The 22745-nt window shown below is 50.8% G+C and overlaps 2 protein-coding genes across 2 annotated transcripts in view; both read right to left on the bottom strand.

Annotated features, from left to right (window-relative positions):
• Positions 1 to 10285: 10285 nt before the first annotated feature.
• LOC141116378 (protein S100-A1-like) overlaps positions 10286 to 22745 on the bottom strand; it is a 268186-nt gene continuing 255726 nt past the window's right edge. Inside the window, exon 4 of the mRNA XM_073608624.1 lies at positions 10286 to 10496. Coding sequence (XP_073464725.1) covers positions 10353 to 10496 — 144 coding nt within the window. The 3' untranslated portion in view covers positions 10286 to 10352. The remainder of the gene's footprint in view (positions 10497 to 22745) is intronic.
• LOC141116375 (uncharacterized) lies at positions 15021 to 20076 on the bottom strand. The gene is made up of 2 exons (XM_073608620.1): positions 19089 to 20076; positions 15021 to 18976 (listed from the first exon to the last, which is right to left on the bottom strand). Exon 2 carries the CDS (start codon positions 18885 to 18887, stop codon positions 15300 to 15302), a length of 3588 nt encoding a protein of 1195 aa, XP_073464721.1. The 5' UTR covers positions 18888 to 18976; positions 19089 to 20076; the 3' UTR covers positions 15021 to 15299.

The raw sequence follows: 22745 nt of genomic DNA, 5'->3' as shown, positions 1-22745 counted from the left end.
GACTTCCAGTTGGCTTGTGTTCCAGTGTTGGTGTTTTTTCTTTTGCCGGCAGTAAGGATGAGCCGAACACCCCCCGGTTCGGTTTGTACCAGAACTTGCGAACAGACCAAAACTTCGCACGAACGTTAGAAACCCATTGAAGTCTATGGGACTCGAACGTTCAAAATCAAAAGTGCTCATTTTAAAGGCTAATTTGCATGGTATTGTCCTAAAAAGTGTTTGGGGACCCGGGTCCTACCCCAGGGGACATGTATCAATGCAAAAAAAACTTTTAAAAAGGCCGTTTTTTCGGGAGCAGTGATTTTAATGATGCTTAAAGTTAAAAAAAAAAAAGTGAAATATTCCTTTAAATATCGTACCTGGGGGGTGTCTATAGTATGCCTGTAAAGTGACGCGTGTTTCCCGTGTTTAGAACAGTCCCTGCACCAAATGTCATTTTTAAAGGAAAAAATCTCATTTAAAACTGCTTGCGGGTTTAATGTAATGTCGGGTCCTGGCAATATGGATGAAAATCAGTGAGACAAACGGCATGGGTACCCCCCAGTCCATTACCAGGCCCTTTGGGTCTTGTATGGATATTAAGGGGAACCCCGCACCCAAATTAAAATAAGGAAAGGTGTGGGGCCCCCAGGCCCTATATACTCTGAACAGCAGTATACAGGCGGTGCAAACAAGACAGGGACTGTAGGTTTGTTGTTAAGTAGAATCTCTTTGTAATTTTGAACGGGTACATTTTTAATGTGTTTAGCTCCAGCCAAAAAATCTTTTTTAAGCTTTTTGGAAAACATAGGGAAGGGTTATCACCCCTGTGACATTTGTTTTGCTGTCTTTCCTCCTCTTCAGAAGATTTCACCTCACTTTTTGTCCCAATGGATTGGAAAGCATCAGTGGAAAGGAGAAATGTTTTTCCTATATTAACTCTTACAGGAGAGAATTTCCCTTCCTAGGGGTAGATTTCATCTCACTTCCTGTTGTCTGCTTCCGTTTGCAAGTAGGAGTCGTTTGTAAGTTAGTTGTTTGAAAGTAGGGTCCTGCCCTATATACTCAGCAGAAATTTGGGCCTTAGGTGTTGCTGTGGCCACAACACTGTAAGCCCTCACAGGGCCCTGCTGTGAAATATTAGATCAAGAATTGTAATTACATGCCCCTGTTGAACAGGAGCTGAAAAATGAGGCCTTAGGCACTGGTGCTGGTGCCACAACACTGCAACCCCTCACAGACACTCTAGTTGGAACGCAGGAACGAGCCCTGCTGCAAAGTATTGCATCAAAAATTGTAATTACACGCCCCTGTTAAACAGGGGCAGAAAAAATGGGCCTTAGGCACTGGTGCTGGTGCCACAACACTGCAACCCCTCACAGACACTCTAGTTGGAACGCAGGAACGAGCCCTGCTGCAAAGTATTGCATCAAAAATTGTAATTACACGCCCCTGTTAAACAGGGGAAGAAAAAATGGGCCTTAGGCACTGGTGCTGGTGCCACAACACTGCAACCCCTCACAGACACTCTAGTTGGAATGCAGGAACGAGCCCTGCTGCAAAGTATTACATCAAAAATTGTAATTACACGCCCCTGTTAAACAGGGGCTGAAAAATTGGGCCTTAGGCACTGGTGGTGGCGCCCAGAACCAAAAATGTTCTTACAAGCTATCAGCGTGATGATTGAGGAGGAAGAGGATAATTACTCAGGGATAGTCACTCAGCATCAGCATAGGCAGTCTTTGAAGGGATCTGAGATTTCAAAAAAAATTATTCGGTTACATCAGCATCAGGTGCTTGGTAGCTGGTGGTGATCCAAGACTGATTCATTTTTATGAAGGTCAGTCGATCGACCGAGTCGGTGGACAGACGCACCCTGTGATCGGTTACCACGCCTCCAGCAGCACTGAATGTGCGTTCCGAAAGAACGCTGGATGCAGGACAGGCCAGTAGCTCAATTGCATACTGTGCAAGCTCTGGCCAGTGATCCATCCTCAAGACCCAGTAACCCAGAGGATTTTCGGTGGGAAAGGTGTCCAAGTCTGATCTTGCCCCTAGGTATTCCTGCACCATGTAAAACAGACGCTGGCGATGGTTGCTGGAACCGATCATACCTTGGGGCTGCGGACCAAAAAATTGTCTGAACGCATCGGTCAGACGGCCACCTTCTCCACCGCTCCTTCTTTGACTGACCGAAGCCTCAGCAACACGTTGTCCAGAAACAGGAGTTTGTAACCTCCCAGTCTCTGGGAACGCGTTGCACAGACCTTTCTGCAAGGCCTCCCGAAGATGTTTCATCCTCTGCTCCCTCTGCGATGGCAAGATAAGGTCCGCAACCTTACCCTTGTAACGTGGATCAAGGAGGGTTGCCAGCCAGTATTGGTCCCTCTCCTTGATACCACGAATACGAGGATCCTTACACAGGCTTTGCAGGATCAGGGAGGCCATGCAGCGTAGGTTTGCTGAGGCATTCGGTCCGGAGTCCTCTGGGTCACTAAGGACAACATGGTCCGCAGCCACCTCCTCCCAGCCACGTACAAGTCCATGTGTTTCTTGGGACTGATCCCTTAAAGACTGCTGCTGATGCTGAGTGCCAGGCTCCACCTCCATACTGACACAATCTTCCTCCTCCTCCTCCTCCTCCTCCTCATCCTCTTCCTGTGTGATCGGCGGGCACGCAGGAACACTGTCTGGATAAAGGGGGCCTTGAGAGCTAAGGAAGTCCTCCTCTTCCTGCCTCTGTTCTCCCTCAAGTGCCCTGTCCATTATTCCACGCAGCATGTGCTCCAACAGGTGGACAAGGGGGACAGTGTCACTGATGCATGCACTGTCACTGCTCACCATCCTTGTGGCCTCCTCAAATGGTGACAGGACAGTGCATGCATCCCTGATCATGGCCCACTGGCGTGGGGAAAAAAAACCAAGCTCCCCTGACCCTGTCCTGGTGCCATAGTCGCACAGGTACTCATTGATGGCCCTCTGCTGCGTGTGCAGCCGCTGCAGCATGGCCAACGTTGAGTTCCACCTGGTGGGCATGTCACAGATTAGGCGGTTCTTGGGCAGGTTAAACTCCTTTTGGAGGTCCGTCAGCCGAGCACTGGCATTATATGACCGGCGGAAATGCACACAGACTTTCCTGGCCTGCCTCAGGACATCCTGTAAGCCCGGGTACCTGCCCAAGAACCGCTGCACCACCAAGTTAAGGACGTGAGCCAAACAGGGCACATGGGTCATTTGTCCCTGTCGGAGGGCAGAGAGGAGGTTGGTGCCATTGTCGCAAACCACCATTCCTGCCTTAAGTTGGCGTGGCGTCAACCACCTCTGAACCTGCCCCTGCAGAGCTGACAGAACCTCTGCCCCAGTGTGGCTCCTGTCCCCCAAGCACACCAGCTCAAGCACCGCATGGCATCTTTTGGCCTGCGTACTTGCGTAGCCCCTTGAATGACTACGGAGCACCGCTGGTTCCAAGGAAGAGGCCATGGAGGAAGAAGAAGAGGAGGGGGTGGAGGAGAGAGGTGTGTCACAATCATTAGCATTTTGGAGGCGTGGTGGCGGAACAACCTCCAACACTACTGCACCTTGTCCTGCATCCTTCCCAGCTGCCAGCAGAGTCACCCAATGCGCCGTGAAACTTAGGTAACGTCCCTGTCCATGCCTGCTGGACCATGAGTCAGCGGTAATATGCACCTTACCGCTGACCGCCCTGTCCAGCGAGGCATGGACATTGCCTTCCACATGCTGGTAGAGAGCCGGAATCGCCTTCCGTGAGAAAAAGTGGCGTTTGGGTACCTGCCACTGAGGAACCGCACATTCCACAAACTCACGGAAGGGGGCAGAGTCTACCAACTGAAAAGGCAGCAGTTGAAGTGCTAGCAATTTTGCCAAGCTAGCATTCAACCGCTGGGCATGTGGATGGCTGGGAGCAAACTTCTTTCGGCGGTGCAGCAGCTGGGGCAGGGAAATTTGCCTGGTACAATCTGACGTCAGTGTACCAAAAGCAGATTGCCCACAAGTACTTGGCTGTGACACACCTAATTCTACACCTTCATTCCTCTCAGTGCAGGTCTCAGAGAGGACTGAAGGTCTAGTGGGGTTGGAAATCTCAGCTGATGAGGAGCAAGGAGAGGTCCTCTTTGTTCTTTGGTGTGGGTCTTTTAGATACGCTTGCCAACGAACTGCATGGCAGGTCAACATATGTCTGGTCAAGCATGTGGTACCCAAGCGGGAGATGTTTTGGCCACGCGAGATACGCTTGAGACATATGTTGCAAATAGCAGCGGTGCGATCTGATGCACTCGTCTCAAAAAAGGCCCACACCAAAGAACTTTTTGAATAACGTGCAGAGACTGCAGCGCCCTGCACATGTGGAGCTTTGGGGTGTGATGCAGTCAATGTGCTGCCCTTAGGCTGGCCCCTGGAGGGCATCCTGCCTCGTTGGTGATGTGCCGCCTCCTCCTCCTCCTCCTCCTCTCTCCTATCAGGCACCCATGTTGAGTCAGTGACCTCATCATCCCCTCCCTCCTCATCACTGGAGCAAACCTGGCAGTATGCTGCAGCAGGGGGAGCATGACTGCCAGATTGCTGTCCTTCTTGGGCACCCCCTCTGTCCGTGCTCATGTTACTGCCTTCATCGAGCTCAGTATCATCATCAGAGCCTTCCAAACGCTGGGCATCCTCCTGGAGCATGTACCCAACACTGTGGTCAAACAGTTCGAGGGACTCCTCAGGAGGACATGGTGGGGCTAGGGAAGGAGTCACTGATGACATTGAGCCGAGGGAAGAGACCGCTGCTTTGCCAGACAAAGTACCCTGAGCATGGGCGAGAGAGGATGAGGAGGATGAGGACGGCTTGGTCATCCACTCGACCAAGTCTTCCACATGTTGCAGCTCAACACGGCCAGCTGCCAAAAAAAAGGCCAAGCGTGTCCCATGGCCACGTGCTGATGAGGATGCACCGTCTCCACGACCAGCACAAGACACAGAGCCTGCTTGCCCTCTCTTATTGGCTTGTGACTGTCTGCCTCTCCTTCTTGGCCTTCCAGACATACTAATGGCCTGTAGCTGCACTAAGCTGGGATATATATATATATATATATATATATACTGATACTGCAGCTAGCAAAATCAACTGCCTGCCTGTAGTATGAGAACACCACCAACCTTCTACAGGTAGCTTTAGCTGAACACTGTGAGGTGGACGCACCCCACTAACTTGTAGGTTTAGCTGAACACTGTGAGCAGAACGCACCCCACTAACTTGTAGGTTTAGCAGAACACTGTGAGCAGGACGCACTGCATTAACTTTAAATAGTCTAGCTGCCTGACTGTGGTACTAATAGGATCAAAAGAACACCAGCAATTTTCTTCAGGTAGCTGTATTTACTGTAACAAGACAAGCCTGCCTGTGAGTAAGAAGATAACAGAAACGGATCTAGCTGAACACTGTGAGCAGGACGCACCCCACTAGCTTGTAGGTTTAGCTGAACACTGTGAGCAGGATGCACCCCACTAACTTGTAGGTTTAGCAGAACACTGTGAGCAGGACGCACTGCACTAACTGTAAATAGTCTAGCTGTCTGACTGTGGTACTAATAGGATCAAAAGAACACCAGTAATTTTCTTCAAAATACTGTAACAAGACAAGCCTGCCTGTCAGTAGGAAGATAACAGGAACGGATCTAGCTGAACACTGTGAGCAGGACGCACTGCACTAAATGTAAATAGTCTAGAAGATAACAGGAACGGATCTAGCTAAACTGAATACAGTGTATATATATATATATATATGCAACACCTGGGATGCATATATATAGACAATACACTTTAAGTGCAGCTAACTGACTGACTGTCCTGCCTAATCTAGCTAACTCAAATGAAATGACACTGTCTGTCTCTCTCTCTATTTCTCAGCACACCGGAACACACTGCACAGGGCCGCTGTGCAGGCGGCCTTATATAGTGTGGGGCGTGTACTAAATCCCCTGAGCCATAATTGGCCAAAGCCTCCTTGGCTTTGGCCAATTACGGCTCTCTGTTAAGGCGGCGCTGTGATTGGCCAAGCATTTGGGTCATAGTGCATGCTTGGCCAATCATCAGCAAGCAATGCACTGCGATGCCGCAGTGAATAATGGGCCGTGACGCGCCACACGAATTTGGCGTGAACGGCCCATATCGTTCACAATTCGGCGAATGAACGAACAGCCGATGTTCGAGTCGAACATGGGTTCGACTCGAAACACGAAGCTCATCCCTACTCATGGCTATAATTAATTGCCAGTCCGACAATACACATAAAAGTTCATTGATAAAAACTGCATGCCATTTCCCCACAGGGAAACCCTGAACCAAAATTAAAAAAAAAAAAAACTCACGTGGGGGTCCCATACCAGACCCCGTGCCAAAATTAAAAAAAAAATTGGCATGGGGTCCCCCCAAAAATCCATACCAGACCCTTATCCGAGCACGCAACCTGGCAGGCTGCAGAAAAAGAGGGGGGACGATAGAGCGCCCCTCCTCCCCTCCTGAACCGTACCAGGCCGCATGCCCTCAACATTGGGAGGGTGCTTTGGGGTCCCCCCAAAGCACCTTGTCCCCATGTTGATGAGGACAAGGGCCTCATCCCCACAACCCTTGGCCGGTGGTTGTGTGGGTCTGCGGGCGAGGGGGCTTATCAGAATCTGGAAGCCCCCTTTAACAAGGGGACCCCCAGATCCCGCCCACCCCTGTCCCTACCATTTCACAAAAAAACTGTCAAAAATGTTAAAAATTACAAGAAACAGTTTTTGACAATTCCTTTATTTAAATGCTTCTTCTTTCCATCTTCTTTCTTCTATCTTCCTTCGGTTTCTACCTCCATCTTCTTCTTGAAGGGCCTGGTATGGAATTTAGGGGGAACCCCACGCCAGTTTTTTTTTAATTTTGGTTCGGGGTTCCTCTGTGGGGAAATCCCATGCAGTTTTTATCAATGTACTTCTATGTGTATTGTCGGACCGGCAATTCATTAATAGCCGCGAGTAGTTTTAAATGACTTTTTTCCTTTGAAATGTCATTTTGCTGTCAGACTGTTCTAAACACGGGAAACATGCGCCCCTTTACAGACAAACTATAGACACCCCCCAGGTACAAAATTTAAAGGAATATTAAACTTTTATTATTTGACTTTAAGCATTATTAAAATCACTGCTCCTGAAAAAACATCCTTTTTAAAACTTTTTTTGCACTGATCCATGTCCCCTGGGGCAGGACCCGGGTCCCCAAACACTTTTTATAACAATACCATGCATATAAGCCTTTACAATTAGCACTTTTGATTTCTCCCATAGACTTTTAAAGGGTGTTCCGCGGCTTTCGAATTTGCCGCGAACACCCCAAATTGTTTGCTGTTCGGCAAACTGGCGAACAGCCAATGTTTAACTCAAACATGAGTTTGGCTCAAACTCGAAGCTCATCCCTAGCCAGCAGCCACATCTGGGTTTTTACCTGGAGTGTGGTGGCTGCATCATATGACACATCACGGGTAGAGTTGCCACCTCATCCCTTTAAACCTGAACACCTTTCAATTACACGGGTTCTGAGGCTAATTAAATGCAGATAAGGTACCGAGTGAGTATAATTACCACCTTAATCAGCCACAGAACCTGTGTAATTAATATGTGTTCGGGTTTAAAGGGATGAGGTGGCAACCATAATCATGGGACTGCATCCTCTATTTGAAATCAAGTATGACTTTGTGTCAGTGCTTGAGCATGGAGTCCATGTTCCTCTAGAACTTTTGTGCCTGCAGCTCCCCTAAAAGGTACGGAAGCGTTCCTCTACAACTGTAAGACCTTTAAACCTCTGTAGCCCCCTGCAACTTCCACTAATCTACACAGCAGTCCCTTTTGCACCTTGGCATCCCCATATGCTATGCATTCTCTGCAGCACCACCTCTGTACCCTCAGTCTCCACTACATCCACAGTCTGAACCTGGGCTACACCCAATACCAGGACAAGACCTTCTAGAACCCAAGAAAAATGAAGCCAAAATGTGGAGTGTTGAGGCAGGCGAAGCTTTATATTTGCACCTAGAGTGGCCGGGACGGCACAAGGAACATAATTGGCCACCACTGTCCACCAAGCCTAGTCTTGACACTTTGCGGTCCATGGAAAACCAAATAGAAAAGGGAAAAAGATGTGACACGGTTCCACCAGTTTTGTTTAGCTATCAGGAGCTTTGGGAAGCCAGGTTTTCATTAATGTTATTGGAACCAATTTTGGTTTTATCTGTAAACTAGTTATAACTCAGAAAAAGTGCAAATTGTATTCTTTTGTAAAGTGACTAGAATGAGGTCTGTGGTACAGATTCTGGTTCTGTCTATTTTTGTTATGTGACAGATCACTGTGCTGGTTCTGTTCCCCCAATGCCTATTATGACTAAATCTCAATCATGTAACTATGATAGACCACCCCCATCCCGTCCTGCAGATATACAAGCCTTCTCCGTCTCACTGATAGGGACTACAAGGATTACACCGGGACTACACCGTGTGACATCAGCCTAATGAGGATGTTTTTTACTCGGGATGTATGATTTTGGCAAACGGGCTCAATAAATCTTTATATGAGCATCTTGCTGTACCCAAAGGTCTACCGCCTGCTCCTGTTCTTCATTCCACAAGATAAATAAAACCAGTACTTACTGGGAATTAATGAATTGTTCTGTCTGCTCTTCTAATAAATGAATGCCGGAGATCCGGGACCTCAGGCGAGTTCTGAACAATCGGTGATCTTTACCTGAACAAACTAATAGTCACAGTACAGGCCGGCCTCACAGTACATCTCATCCTCATTGAACTGTTTATCTGCATTTGTCAACATCAACGTCACGCCACACGCCGATGTTTGTCTTTAACCCGTAATGTGGCCTGTACATAACAGAATGCATCTAAAAACCCAAGAGAATACGGGGCATTACATTAACAAAAGGTTATAAGCCCTGTCACTTGGGGGGGCCCAGAACAATGACACCTGGACACTTGGGGGTCCCAGAACAATGACACCCGGACACTTGAGGGTCCCAGAACAATGACACCCTGACACTTAAGGGTCCCAGAACAATGACACCCTGACACTTGGGGGTCCCAGAACAATGACACCCTGACACTTGGGGTCCCAGAACAATGACACCCTGACACTTAAGGGTCCCAGAACAATGACACCCTGACACTTGGGGGTCCCAGAACAATGACACTCTGACACTTGGGGTCCCAGAACAATGACACCCTGACACTTGAGGGTCCCAGAACAATGACACCCTGACACTTGGGGGTCCCAGAACAATGACACCCAGACACTTGGGGTCCCAGAATAATGACACCCTGACACTTGAGGGTCCCAGAACAATGACACCCTGACACTTGGGGGTCCCAGAACAATGACACCTGGACACTTGGGGGTCCCAGAACAATGACACCTGGACACTTGGGGGTCCCAGAACAATGACACCTGGACACTTGGGGGTCCCAGAACAATGACACCTGGGCACTTGGGGGTCCCAGAACAATGACACCCGGGGGTCCCAGAACAATGACACCCGGACACTTGGGAGTCCCAGAACAATGACACCCAGACACTTGAGGGTCCCAGAACAATGACACCCGGACACTTGAGGGTCCCAGAACAATGACACACTGACACTTGGGAGTCCCAGAACAATGACACCCAGACACTTGGGGTCCCAGAACAATGACACCCTGACACTTGAGGGTCCCAGAACAATGACACCCTGACACTTGGGGGTCCCAGAACAATGACACCCTGACACTTGGGGGTCCCAGAACAATGACACCCTGACACTTGGAGGTCCCAGAACAATGACACCCTGACACTTGGGGGTCCCAGAACAATGACACCCTGACACTTGAGGGTCCCAGAACAATGACACCGGACACTTGGGGGTCCCAGAACAATGACACCCGGACACTTGGGGGTCTCAGAACAATGACACCCGGACACTTGGGAGTCCCAGAACAATGACACCGGGAAACTCAGGAATATTGGTATTGGATTATGGTCATTGGTATTCTATAGATATATTGATGCAGAAACACAGAAGCATTTAAAGCAGTGGTCATCAACCCTGTCCTCAGGGCCCACTAACAGGCCAGGTTTTATGTATTACCTTGGGGAGATGGAGACTAAAATACTGCAATCACTGAGCAGCAAATGATATCACCTGTGATGTATTTCAGTTATCTTGCAAACCTGGCCTGTTAGTGGGCCCTGAGAACAGGGTTGATGACCACTGATTTAAAGGATACATTTCTAGTTTATTGAGACGTCAGTCTTTGTACAAGGGTCTCCTCCATGATGGTGGAATGAACGGTCGGAGTGGCTCAGCTGCTCTCGCAGAAGAAGGTGTTGCAGACCACGGTCAAAGAGGCCACCAAGATGACAAACTCCTGAAAGTCCACCTCCCCATCTCCATTCTCATCCAGCTCCTTCAGGATCCTGTCCACGGAGGTGACGTCTTTTTGCTCCTAGAGAAGGAAGACTTAGATTTAATCAACCATCGTTTTCCCATCTTTCCCCGGTTCCTGCCTACATTACACCGAGATTCCATTCTAGAAGAGTATCCCACAGGAAATAAAAAAGTGTATTTAGTTTGGAAATTTGAGGCTTTCGTGGTAATAATTCTACACGTCTGTTTTTTTCATCTTTGTAGTTTGTGTATCAAGATTATGTGGTCCTCTTTAGAATTAGTCAATGCTATGCAACCCTCAATATATTTTTTAGATAATGATTTTTGAATGTCAGGTATCAGCAAAAACACTTTTCAGAGGGTTCCCCAATCACCAATTTGGCTGTTGATTGTGTGTGACTTGCTTTAGAAAGTAACTACATGCAGTATCTGGAGTAGAGTTAAAAGATATTACTTTTTATTTATTTATTCTGGAGTCCTTGTCCCTTTAGAGCCGGTTCACACAGGGGGGCTTCAATGTCGCTCGACTCTGAAACCGCCCTGTACAGCCCGACCTGCAAAACTACTTCTGTATAGAAGTCAATGCAAGCCGCTCTGAAGTTGCCCCAAAGTAGTACAGGAACCTTTGAGTTGAGTTTGACTTGAGTCGCTCCTATTAGAACGGTTCCATTGTAGAGAATGGAGCGCGATTGTCAGGCGGCTAAGTCACCGGACAGGTCACCCCTGTGTGAACAATGTCTTTCTTCTTGTCACTCTTCCATAAAGGGCAGATTTGTGGAGAACACGACTAATAGTTGTCCTGTGGACAGATTCTCCCACCTGAGCTGTGGATCTCTGCAGCTCCTCCAGAGTTACCATGGACCTCTTGGCTCTTCTCTGATGAATGTTCTCCTTGCCCGGCCGGTCAGTTTAGGTGGACGGCCATGTCTTTGTGAGATGTTCAAAGCTTGGGATGTTCCTTTATAACCTAACCCTGCTTTATACTTCTCCACAACTTTATCCCTGACCTGTCTGGTGTGTTCCTTGGCCTTCATGATGCTGTTTGTTCTCTAAGGTTCTCTACAGGGGCGGACTGACAACTCATGGGGCCCCCGGGCAATAGAAGATCATGGGGCCCCCTGTGTCTCCGCCCACATGCAAGCCGCACCTACACAAAGCCCCACTTACATGGGGCACACAGTAAGGCACATCACATGGCACACTGCAGAGCACGGGGCACATCATGGGGCACAGGGCATGGGGCACACAGTAGGGCACATCACAGGACACATAATGGGGCACCCAGCAGGGTTTATTATGCTGTACACATCAGGGCACATTATTGAGCACAGCATGGTGCATCACAGAGGGTACAGGGCACATCAGTGGGTACACAGCGGGGCACATCACAGAGCACATCAGGAGATACACAGCAGGGAGCGTGCTGCACATCACAGGGCATGTGGCAAATAGTAGGGCACACAGCAGGGCACACAGTAGGGCACATCCTTGGGAACAGGACACAGGCGGTACACATCAGGGCACACATCCCAGGGCATGGGGCACACAGAGCACATTACAGGGCACACAGTAGAGCACAACAGGCGGTACACAGCAGGGCACATCACAAGGCACATCACAGGGCAAGGGGCACAGAGTAGGGCACATAAGGGGGTACACTAGCAGGGCACATCACAGGCCATGGGGCACGCAGTAGGGCAAATAGCAGGGCACAAACCAAAACACAGGGCACACAGTAGAGCACTGGGATCCTCCAGACTTAACACAGTGTCTTTCAGGGTAGCCATCAGGGGGGAAGGCGACACAGTGGGGGTGGAGGACACAGGGAGACACCATGGGGGGGGGGTTGGAGGGCACAGGGGGACACTGTAGGTGGGTGGAGGGCACAGGGGGACACTGTGTGTGAGTGGCACAGGGAGACACCATGGAGGGGGGGATGGAAAACACAGGGGGACACTGTGGGGGGTGAAGGGCACAGGGAGATACTGTAGGGAGGTGGAGGGCACAGGGGGACACTGTGGGGAGGTGGGGGGCACAGGGGGACACTGTGGGGGGGTGGAGGGCACTGTGGGGGGGAGGTGGAGGGCACAGGGGGGCACTGTGGGGAGGTGGGGGGCACAGGGGGACACTGTGGGGAGGTGGGGGCACAGGGGGACACTGTGGGGAGGTGGAGGGCACAGGGGGACACTGTGGGGAGGTAGAGGGCACAGGGGGACACTGGGGGGGTGGAGGGCACAAGGGGGCACTGTGGGGAGGTGAGGGCACAGGGGGGCACTGTGGGGGGGTGGAGGGCACAGGGGGGCACTGTGGGGAGGGGGGAGGTGGAGGGCACAGGGGGGCACTGTGGGGGGCACAGGGGGACACTGTGGGAAGGTGGGGGCACAGGGGGACACTGTGGGGAGGTGGAGGGCACAGGGGGACACTGTGGGGGGGTGGAGGGCACAGGGGGGCACTGTGGGGAGGTGGAGTGCACAGGGGGACACTGTGGGGAGGTGGAGGGCACAGGGGGACACTGTGGGAAGGTGGGGGGGGCACAGGGGGACACTGTGGGGAGGTGGAGGGCACAGGGGGGCACTGTGGGGAGGGGGGAGGTGGGGGGCACAAGGGGGCACTGTGGGGGGCACATGGGGACACTGTGGGGAGGTGGGGGGGCACAGGGGGGCACTGTGGGGAGGTGAGGGCACAGGGGGGCACTGTGGGGGGGGCACAGGGGGACACTGTGGGGAGGTGGGGGGCACAGGGGGGCACTGTGGGGAGGGGGGAGGTGGGGGGCACAAGGGGGCACTGTGGGGAGGTGGGGGGCACATGGGGACACTGTGGGGAGGTGGGGGGGCACAGGGGATCACTGTGGGGAGGTGGGGGGCACAGGGGGTCACTGTGGGGAGGTGGGGGGCACTGTGGGGAGGTGGGGGTCACTGTGGGGAGGTGGGGGGCACAGGGGGACACTGTGGGGAGGTGGGGGTCACTGTGGGGAGGTGGGGGGCACAGGGGGTCACTGTGGGGGTGGAGGGCACACAGGGGGGCACTGTGGGGAGGTGGGGGGCACAGGAGGACACTGTGGGGAGGTGGGGGGTACAGGGGGACACTGTGGGGAGGTGGAGGGCACTGTGGGGAGCACAGGGGGGCACTGTGGGGAGGTGGGGGCACAGGGGGTCACTGTGGGGAGGTGGGGGGCACAGGGGGACACTGTGGGGGCACAGGGGGACACTGTGGGGAGGTGGGGGTCACTGTGGGGAGGTGGGGGGCACAGGGGGACACTGTGGGGAGGTGGGGGTCACTGTGGGGAGGTGGGGGGCACAGGGGGTCACTGTGGGGGTGGAGGGCACACAGGGGGGCACTGTGGGGAGGTGGGGGGCACAGGAGGACACTGTGTGGAGGTGGGGGGTACAGGGGGACACTGTGGGGAGGTGGAGGGCACTGTGGGGAGCACAGGGGGGCACTGTGGGGAGGTGGGGGCACAGGGGGTCACTGTGGGGAGGTGGGGGGCACAGGGGGACACTGTGTGGAGGTGGGGGTCACTGTGGGGCACAGGGGGACACTGTGGGGAGGTGGGGGTCACTGTGGGGAGGTGGGGGGCACAGGGGGTCACTGTGGGGGGTGGAGGGCACAGGGGGCACTGTGGGGAGGTGGGGGGCACAGGAGGACACTGTGGGGAGGTGGGGGGCACAGGGGGACACTGTGGGGGCACAGGGGGACACTGTGGGGAGGTGGGGGTCACTGTGGGGAGGTGGGGGGCACAGGGGGACACTGTGGGGAGGTGGGGGTCACTGTGGGGAGGTGGGGGGCACAGGGGGTCACTGTGGGGGTGGAGGGCACACAGGGGGGCACTGTGGGGAGGTGGGGGGCACAGGAGGACACTGTGGGACACTGTGGGGAGGTGGGGGGCACAGGGGGACACTGTGGGGAGGTGGGGGGCACAGGGGGACACTGTGGGGAGGTGGGGGCACAGGGGGACACTGTGGGGAGGTGGGGGGCACAGGGGGACACTGTGGGTGGGAAGCTGTGCAGCAACTTTCTAATAGCAGCACGTGGTACAAGCTGCTGCACTTTCCTTCCTACATGCAGAGTAGCGTGGGAAGCGGCTGTATACAGACCTCTCGTGATGCGCTCCTCCTCCTCCTCGCCGGCCCCTCCTCTTTTCTGTCCATCCGAGGTGATGACAGATACAAGCACCTGGGGTGGACGGGAGGGAAGGAGGGGCCGGCGGGGAGGAGGAGGAGCGCATCACGAGGTGTGTGTATACACTGCAGTCTCTTAGCAGTGAGCAGAGACCCGATCAGCCCGTCAATCACAGCTAGCTGACGGGTAGATCGGGTCCCGAAGTGGAAGCTGCCATGGGGCCCCCTACTGGCCACGGGCCCTCGGTCAGCGTCCGAACTGCCCGATGGTCAGTCCGCCCCTGGTTCTCTAAGAAATCTCTGAGGGCTTCACAGAACAGCTGTATTTATTGTGACATTGGGGATTGTTCAGCTCAAGTGGATAGATGCGTTTTAGTGCAGTGAGTCCACATCAGAGAGGCATTTATAGTTAAGGGCCTGGTAGCCCACGTTTATTAAAGGAAAAAACAACAAAAGTCCATCCAGGAATCCCACGCAGGGGTCCAAGCTTCAGCAAGTAAATACAATAGAAAATCCAAATGAAAATGCTAGCCCACCTGGCTACTCTTCAGCAGTATTGCTGCTATAGGGAACAGGCCCCTCAAACAAGCTGCTTGGATGCACACAGTCTTAGGCTCCTTGGTCACACACAGTTTCAAGAGCTTCCATGCACACAGCTTCTGGCTCCTTTGACGCACACAGCTTTACAGCCCTTCAATGCACACAGCTTCTGGCTCCCTGGACGCACACAGCTTTGAAGCCCTTCAACGCACACAGCATCTGGCTCCTTGGACGCACATAGCTTTGAAGCCCTTCAACGCACACAGCATCTGGCTCCTTGGACGCACATAGCTTTGAAGCCCTTCAACGCACACAGCATCTGTTCTCACACAGAGACAGTTACTAGCAGCCACTGCTCCAACTTCACCTTCCTCCCCCCTTTCTGCTCTCACCAGTCCCTCGTTATATGGGCTGTGTGCACCTGGGCACACACCCTGCTGGCTGTCCACAAGACCCGGACACAGGGTTGGAGATCCCGTCCCACCCAAGACTCTGAAGGATCTCCAAACTACAGAGCCCCATAAGGAACTAGCAAAACCTGGAGAAAACTGCCAGAGCAGTTCTCTCCACCTCAAACCTACACTCTGTAGCTCTGCACTCAGACAATATGCAGACTCTGTGTCCACTTTAACCCCATTTTCATAGTAACAGAGCCTTGCTCTGCCACATACCCCCCCCTCTTGTTTCGATCCGGAGGGAGAAACACCTGCACCCACCATAGCAGTTGGGACACTTCTGTGCTGGCCATCAGCCACGTAGGCCCAACCCTTTTTTCGGGTGTGCTTCCAGGTACGTCCCACCTTGGATCTTAACAGGGTCCTATAATTCCGTATACTCTGCCTTCCCTCTCTTCTCTTGGGGTTCCTGAGCATACTCTCCTCTCTTGGGGGAACTCTGCCTTCCCTGATCCTACCTTTCAGCTTACAGACGTCAGTTTTATCTTTCACCACAGGTCTTTCAGGTTCAAAAACCTCTCTCTGGTTACCCACGGCAACCACGTCACTTTTAACAGCACCAAACATTAGCAGATCATACATTTCAATGACATCCTGTCGAACACAATCAGTGCCATCTATCTCAGTACTTGTTGTTAGGACCAGACCTGAGGAGGGACAAAACACAGGCAAGTGATTACACCCCACGGGTCCATAGCACAGCTTCACCTCACCTGTTGTCCAACACTCCATGGGTAACTGATCTAACAAATGACACTGATCCAAGCACAAACTACTTCTTTCTGATGTACACATTACATTTTTGCAGCAACCAACATTAGCACTTTCCTTTACAGTGTCTCCGGGTACTTTAAGTTGTACCTCTTTCTGAGTGATAGAAAGCATCTCTGCTAGTGCTGCGTCTATTTTGGGCCCTACTTTCTCATGAGGTTCAGCGGGTGAGACAGTATCCACGCCCTCTATTGACCACAGCTCAGCCGCACCTCGGACCACACCAGCAGAGATGTTTATAGTCACTGCACCAGCCGGAGAAACCTTTGATGTCTCCAACAGTTCTGGGCGCCTTCCATACCACTCAGTAACTGGGAGCACCCTCTCAGAGAACCTCAAGTCTATTTGCCACACTGTTAATAAGCATTGGCCCCACCAATACCATTGTAGATCAAGACTTCCCAGCACAGTTTGTACCACCTGGCTCCACCCATTGGTACTACGCAGCACCACCTGGTCCGACTGCGGTGGAGACACCCAAGTGTACAATGAGTGCGTTTTTACCAACTCCAGCATTTCAAATAAGGTCTCTGTCATCTCTAAACATCCCATGTCTAAATACCAGACCTTTCTAAGGTCTTTTTCCCTGTCCAAGACATGGAGGGGCTCATCCACTGCAGCTTTTGAGTTTGAGACATTTGAAGATACCTCCAACTCCTTGGGGGTACCCCTCATCACAGCCTGTTGCTCCCCTGGAGCGCTGTCAGACACATGTCTCACACTTAACCCTTCTGCACCAGTGTCAGTGAGCCACTGCAGGTCATTACAAGTCACATTGTCACCTTGACACCCGAGCTGTTGGGCTGTGGACAACACATCTGCTATGCCAGCACCCTGAACAGTTCCTTCAGACTGGAGGGCGATAACTTTTGCAGGGACAAACGTGTCCTTGAGCACCAGCCCATCTGCAATCCCTCCATTGGGCATAGCAGGTGTTATGTCCACCACATTATTTAATATTGCGATTGCATTCTCATACCAATTATCCCAGTCTAGTGTGGTTCCATCACCTACTCTAGAAGGCCCCACAGGAACCTGGGATTCACTAGCCAAAACATCACCTGTGTCATTTCTATACATATCCCCTTGGGTTGACACATCATCTGACAAGGCAGGCTGTAATACATGCTTTTGCCCTACCTGCTCTGGGGGCGCTACTGACACACACAGCTCTGCACTTTCAGCTTTTGCTGGCTGAATTAACCCCTTGACACCTGGGTTACACTTAGGGTTGTGGGGCTGCGCCCGCACACTCTCACTGTGTGACTCAGTCTTCCTTTGTTTCACCAGAGTAGCACCACAGCCATCCTGGAAAACCTCTGGCTCCAACACATGGAGACCCCACGAGACTTCCATGGACAAGCCTGCGCTTCTGGTTGTCACGGGAGATATCCTACTCCGATCATTGTCAGTGAACACATTTGCAACATTTTCAGACATGACATTAAAGGGAACACATTTTTCAATGTCATTATCACCAATACCATCACATTTGCCAACAGTAACACATTTGTCAGCATAACCATCTGAACTTTCATTACGTATAGACATAACTGCTACTTTTGTGGATTGTCTATTACCAACCACAGCCTGTGAGCCTCTCCTCACATCACCCTCTATCTTTAAAGGGGAACTCTTTCCTCCTTGGGCAGCTCCATAGCTGACCTGGGAAACTCTCTGCTCCGTCACTGCGAGCTCCTCTGAAGTTTCCCTGGGCAACTCTGCAGCACCTGTCACTAGGGAACATGGCACAAGAACAGTTTTGGTCACCCCTACTTTAACCTCTCCAGCACTCTGCTGGATTATAGTAGGCACATGCATAGTCCCCATGTCCATTTGAGTCTTTAAACTTGCTGTCAGCTGGGCTTCACCATGTGCCTCCCCACTGCTCCGGGTAGCACGCTGCAGCAAGTCTATGTCCATTTGCACTGCGGATCTCCCCGCTGGACACACTCCCATTTCACTAGGTTCAGTCCCACAAACTGAAACAGTCTTACCATTTTCAGTGGCTGGCATCATACCCTTCACTTGAGTGCGCCGTCTCTCAGCTGCATCCATACCAGCTACTTCCTCTGGGTGGCCACAGGACGACACTGCAGCCTTTCCAGACTCTTCAGCGTTGTTCCAGAACCTTGGGCAAGTAAAAATTCCATGCCCCACTTGACCACATTCCAAGCACGGTACTGGTAGCTGAACTTTACTTTCTTGGAATCTCCTTGATGACTGGCTCTCTGTTGCCAAGGGATACCACTGGTCATGACCATCAGCAGACAGACTCCTTGGATCCCCGACATCCCTGTTGGCCTGGACATTGCTTCCACAGATGACCATATTCCTCTTTTTCACACGCTGTTGTCCACCTGGCTTCCTGTTGCCAGGGGAAACTTCTTTCACTTCCTTTTCAACTGGGGATGACATGATTAATTTACCCCAGGTCACAGAAATTTCACACTTGGAAAAATTCTCTGGCGTGGCTGGGGCATGTGGTGAAATACCCTCTAGCCATAGAACCCTTTCCCTTGCTTCAGCAAGGATTGCTTCCTTTTTCTGTTTGGAACGCCCCATGCTTGCTGTCTTACACACACAGCAACTTGCAACACACTTCACAGCAAAGAGAAAAAAAATATGTGATTCTCCTTTCACAGGTACACAACCTGCATGCAACACAGAGAGAGAAAAAATATGCGATTCTCTTTTCACAGGTACACAACCTGCATGCAACACAGAGAGAAAAAATATGTGATTCTCCTTTCACAGGTACACAACCTGCATGCAACACAGTCCATCAAACTTCTGTGCAATGCTGTTCGCCTGGCTGCCACACACAGCTAGCAGTAGTTCCTGATGCGACTCACCATGGAGCAAGGACCTAGATTCCACCGTCTACATGCCCGCATTCGAGCACCACTTGTGACATTGGGGATTGTTCAGCTCAAGTGGATAGATGCGTTTTAGTGCAGTGAGTCCACATCAGAGAGGCATTTATAGTTAAGGGCCTGGTAGCCCACGTTTATTAAAGGAAAAAACAACAAAAGTCCATCCAGGAATCCCACGCAGGGGTCCAAGCTTCAGCAAGTAAATACAATAGAAAATCCAAATGAAAATGCTAGCCCACCTGGCTACTCTTCAGCAGTATTGCTGCTATAGGGAACAGGCCCCTCAAACAAGCTGCTTGGATGCACACAGTCTTAGGCTCCTTGGTCACACACAGTTTCAAGAGCTTCCATGCACACAGCTTCTGGCTCCTTTGACGCACACAGCTTTACAGCCCTTCAATGCACACAGCTTCTGGCTCCCTGGACGCACACAGCTTTGAAGCCCTTCAACGCACACAGCATCTGGCTCCTTGGACGCACATAGCTTTGAAGCCCTTCAACGCACACAGCATCTGGCTCCTTGGACGCACATAGCTTTGAAGCCCTTCAACGCACACAGCATCTGTTCTCACACAGAGACAGTTACTAGCAGCCACTGCTCCAACTTCACCTTCCTCCACACTTTCTGCTCTCACCAGTCCCTCGTTATATGGGCTGTGTGCACCTGGGCACACACCCTGCTGGCTGTCCACAAGACCCGGACACAGGGTTGGAGATCCCGTCCCACCCAAGACTCTGAAGGATCTCCAAACTACAGAGCCCCATAAGGAACTAGCAAAACCTGGAGAAAACTGCCAGAGCAGTTCTCTCCACCTCAAACCTACACTCTGTAGCTCTGCACTCAGACAATATGCAGACTCTGTGTCCACTTTAACCCCATTTCCATAGGGACAGAGCCTTGCTCTGCCACATAATACTGAGATTAAATGACACACAGGTGGACTCCATTTACTAATTAGGTGACTTCTGAAGGCAATTGGTTCCTCTAGATTTTAGTTAGGGGTATCAGAGTAAAGGGGGCTGAATACAAATGTCCCCCCCACACTTTTCACATATTTATTTGTATCATTTATCATTTTCCTTCCACTTCACAATTATTACCTCTGATGTATGATGATGATGAGGATCAGATTAGGTCCCCCTTGCTAGTAACGGGTTGGTCCCCCTTCTGCCTTCATTCTTGGTGGCATAGATACAACAAGGTGTTGGTAACATTCCTCAGAGATTTTGCTCCATAGTGACCTGATAACATCACACAGTTGCTGCAGATTTGTCGGCTGCACATCCATGATGTGAATCTCCCGTTCCACCACATCCCAAAGGTGCTCTATTGGATGTGATGTGGAGAGTGTGGAGGCCATTGGAGTACAGTGACCTCATTGTCCAGTGGTGAGATGATTGGAGCTTTGTGACATGGTGCATTATCCTGCTGGAAGGAGCCATCAGAAGATGGGCACACTGTAGTCATAAAGGGATGGACATGGTCAGCAACAATACTCAGATACCCCATCCCCCACACCATTACACCCCCACCACCAGCCTGAACCAGTGATACCCCATCCCCCACACCATTACACCCCCACCACCAGCCTGAACCGGTGATACCCCATCCCCCACACCATTACACCCCCACCACCAGCCTGAACCAGTGATATCCCATCCCCCACACCATTACACCCCCACCACCAGCCTGAACCGGTGATACAAGGCAGGATGGATCCATGTGCCAAATTCTGACCCCACCATCTGAATGTTGCAGATGAAATCCAGACTCATCAGACCAGGCAATGTTTTTCCAATTTTCTATTGTCCAATGTTGCTGATCCTGTGCCAATTGTAGCCTCAGTTTCCTGTTCTTAGCTGATGGGAGTGGCACCCGGTGTGGTCTTCTGCTGCTGTAACCCATCTGCTTCAAGGTTGGATGTGTTGTGTGTTCAGAGATGATATTCTGCATACCTTGGTTGGTTATTTGAGTCACTGTTGTCTTTCTATCATCTGGAACCAGTCTGCCCATTCTCCTCTGACATCAACAAGGCATTTTCCTCCACACAACTGCCGCTCACTGGATATTTTCTCTTTTCCCACCATTCTCTGTAATCCCCGAGAGATGGTTGTGTGTGAAAATCTCAGAAATACTCAGACCAGCCCATCTGCCACCAACAACCACGCCACATTCAAAGTCACCGAGATCCCCTTTCTTCCCCATTCTGATGTTTAGTTTGAGCCTCAGCAAGTCGTCTTCACCACGTCTAGATACCTAAATGCATTGAGTTGCTGCCATGTGATTGGCTGATTAGTAATATTTGCTTCCAAGCAATTGAACAGGTGTACCTAATAAAGTGGTATATATATATATATACAGTATATAGTACATTCACACCAGTCACTGCCCTCAAGGATCTTACAGTCTAAGGTCTCTAACTCATATTAATACATACATTGGGGATAATTAACCTCCCAGCGTGTCTTTGCAGTATGGGAGGAAACCCACACAGGCACAGGGAGAACATGCAAACTCCAGGCAGGTAGTGCCCCCTGGTTGGGATTTGAAGTGATGACCCCGAGTGCTGCCAGGTAGAAGTGCTAACCACTTATCAACATTGGAAAAGACTAAGAAATTGTAAAAAATGGACTTTGTAGGCACACACGTAGGATAGAAAATATTAGAATTTTTAATTGGATAAAGTTAAAAAAGGTAAAATGTAGAAAACATAAAAAGAACAGACATCATACTAATGATGACATAGAATACATGACCCCGGGGACTCCAATAACACCTCCAAATATTATCATCTAATCCAGTGGGATGAGAAATAAGATCCGGTATAACCAGTAGCGGCATCCAAGAGGAATAAAGTGCATGGAGTAGTTGAGTCGCAGTGTGAGGTCACAGGAGGATTTTCCCCTCTACATGTTTCACACAATTGTGCTTCTTCAGGAGATTACAGATCTGATAAACATGGAAAAAACATCAAATAAGTATATATATATATATATAACATACTATCCAGTATATAAAGCAATATAAACAATGAAATGGTCATTTCAATGGGATCTAGCAGGATGGAGCCCAAGTCCGGTGACCACCGGGGGAGGGGGGGCAAAAAACAACAATCCTCCCATGGGGACGCAGCCACACATTACACAAACTAATAAATTAACCACTTCAGCCCCGGACCGTTTGCCTGGCCAAAGACCAGAGCACTTTTTTGCGATTCGGTGCTGCGTCAATTAAACTGACAATGGCGCGGTCGTGTGCGGCGTGACTCCCAAACAAAATCGACATTCTCTTTTTTTCCCCACAAATAGATCTTTCTTTTGGAGGTATTTGATCGCCTCTGCGGTTTTTAAGTTTTTTGGGCTATAAAAAAAAAATAGAGCGACAAATTTTTTTCCCCTCAGTTTAGGCCGATACGTATTCTTCTACATACTTTTGTTTAAGAAATCACAATAAGCGTTTATTGATTGTTTTGTGCAAAAGTTATAGCGTCTACAAAATAGGGGATAGTTTTATGGCATTTTTATTAATAATTTTTTTTGGCGGCGA

This window comes from Aquarana catesbeiana, linkage group LG13 (assembly GCF_042186555.1).
Source record: "Aquarana catesbeiana isolate 2022-GZ linkage group LG13, ASM4218655v1, whole genome shotgun sequence".
Classification (NCBI taxonomy): Eukaryota; Metazoa; Chordata; class Amphibia; order Anura; family Ranidae; genus Aquarana; species Aquarana catesbeiana.
The sequence above is the reverse complement of the archived record's forward strand: the minus strand, read 5'-3'. Positions and strand labels throughout refer to the sequence as shown.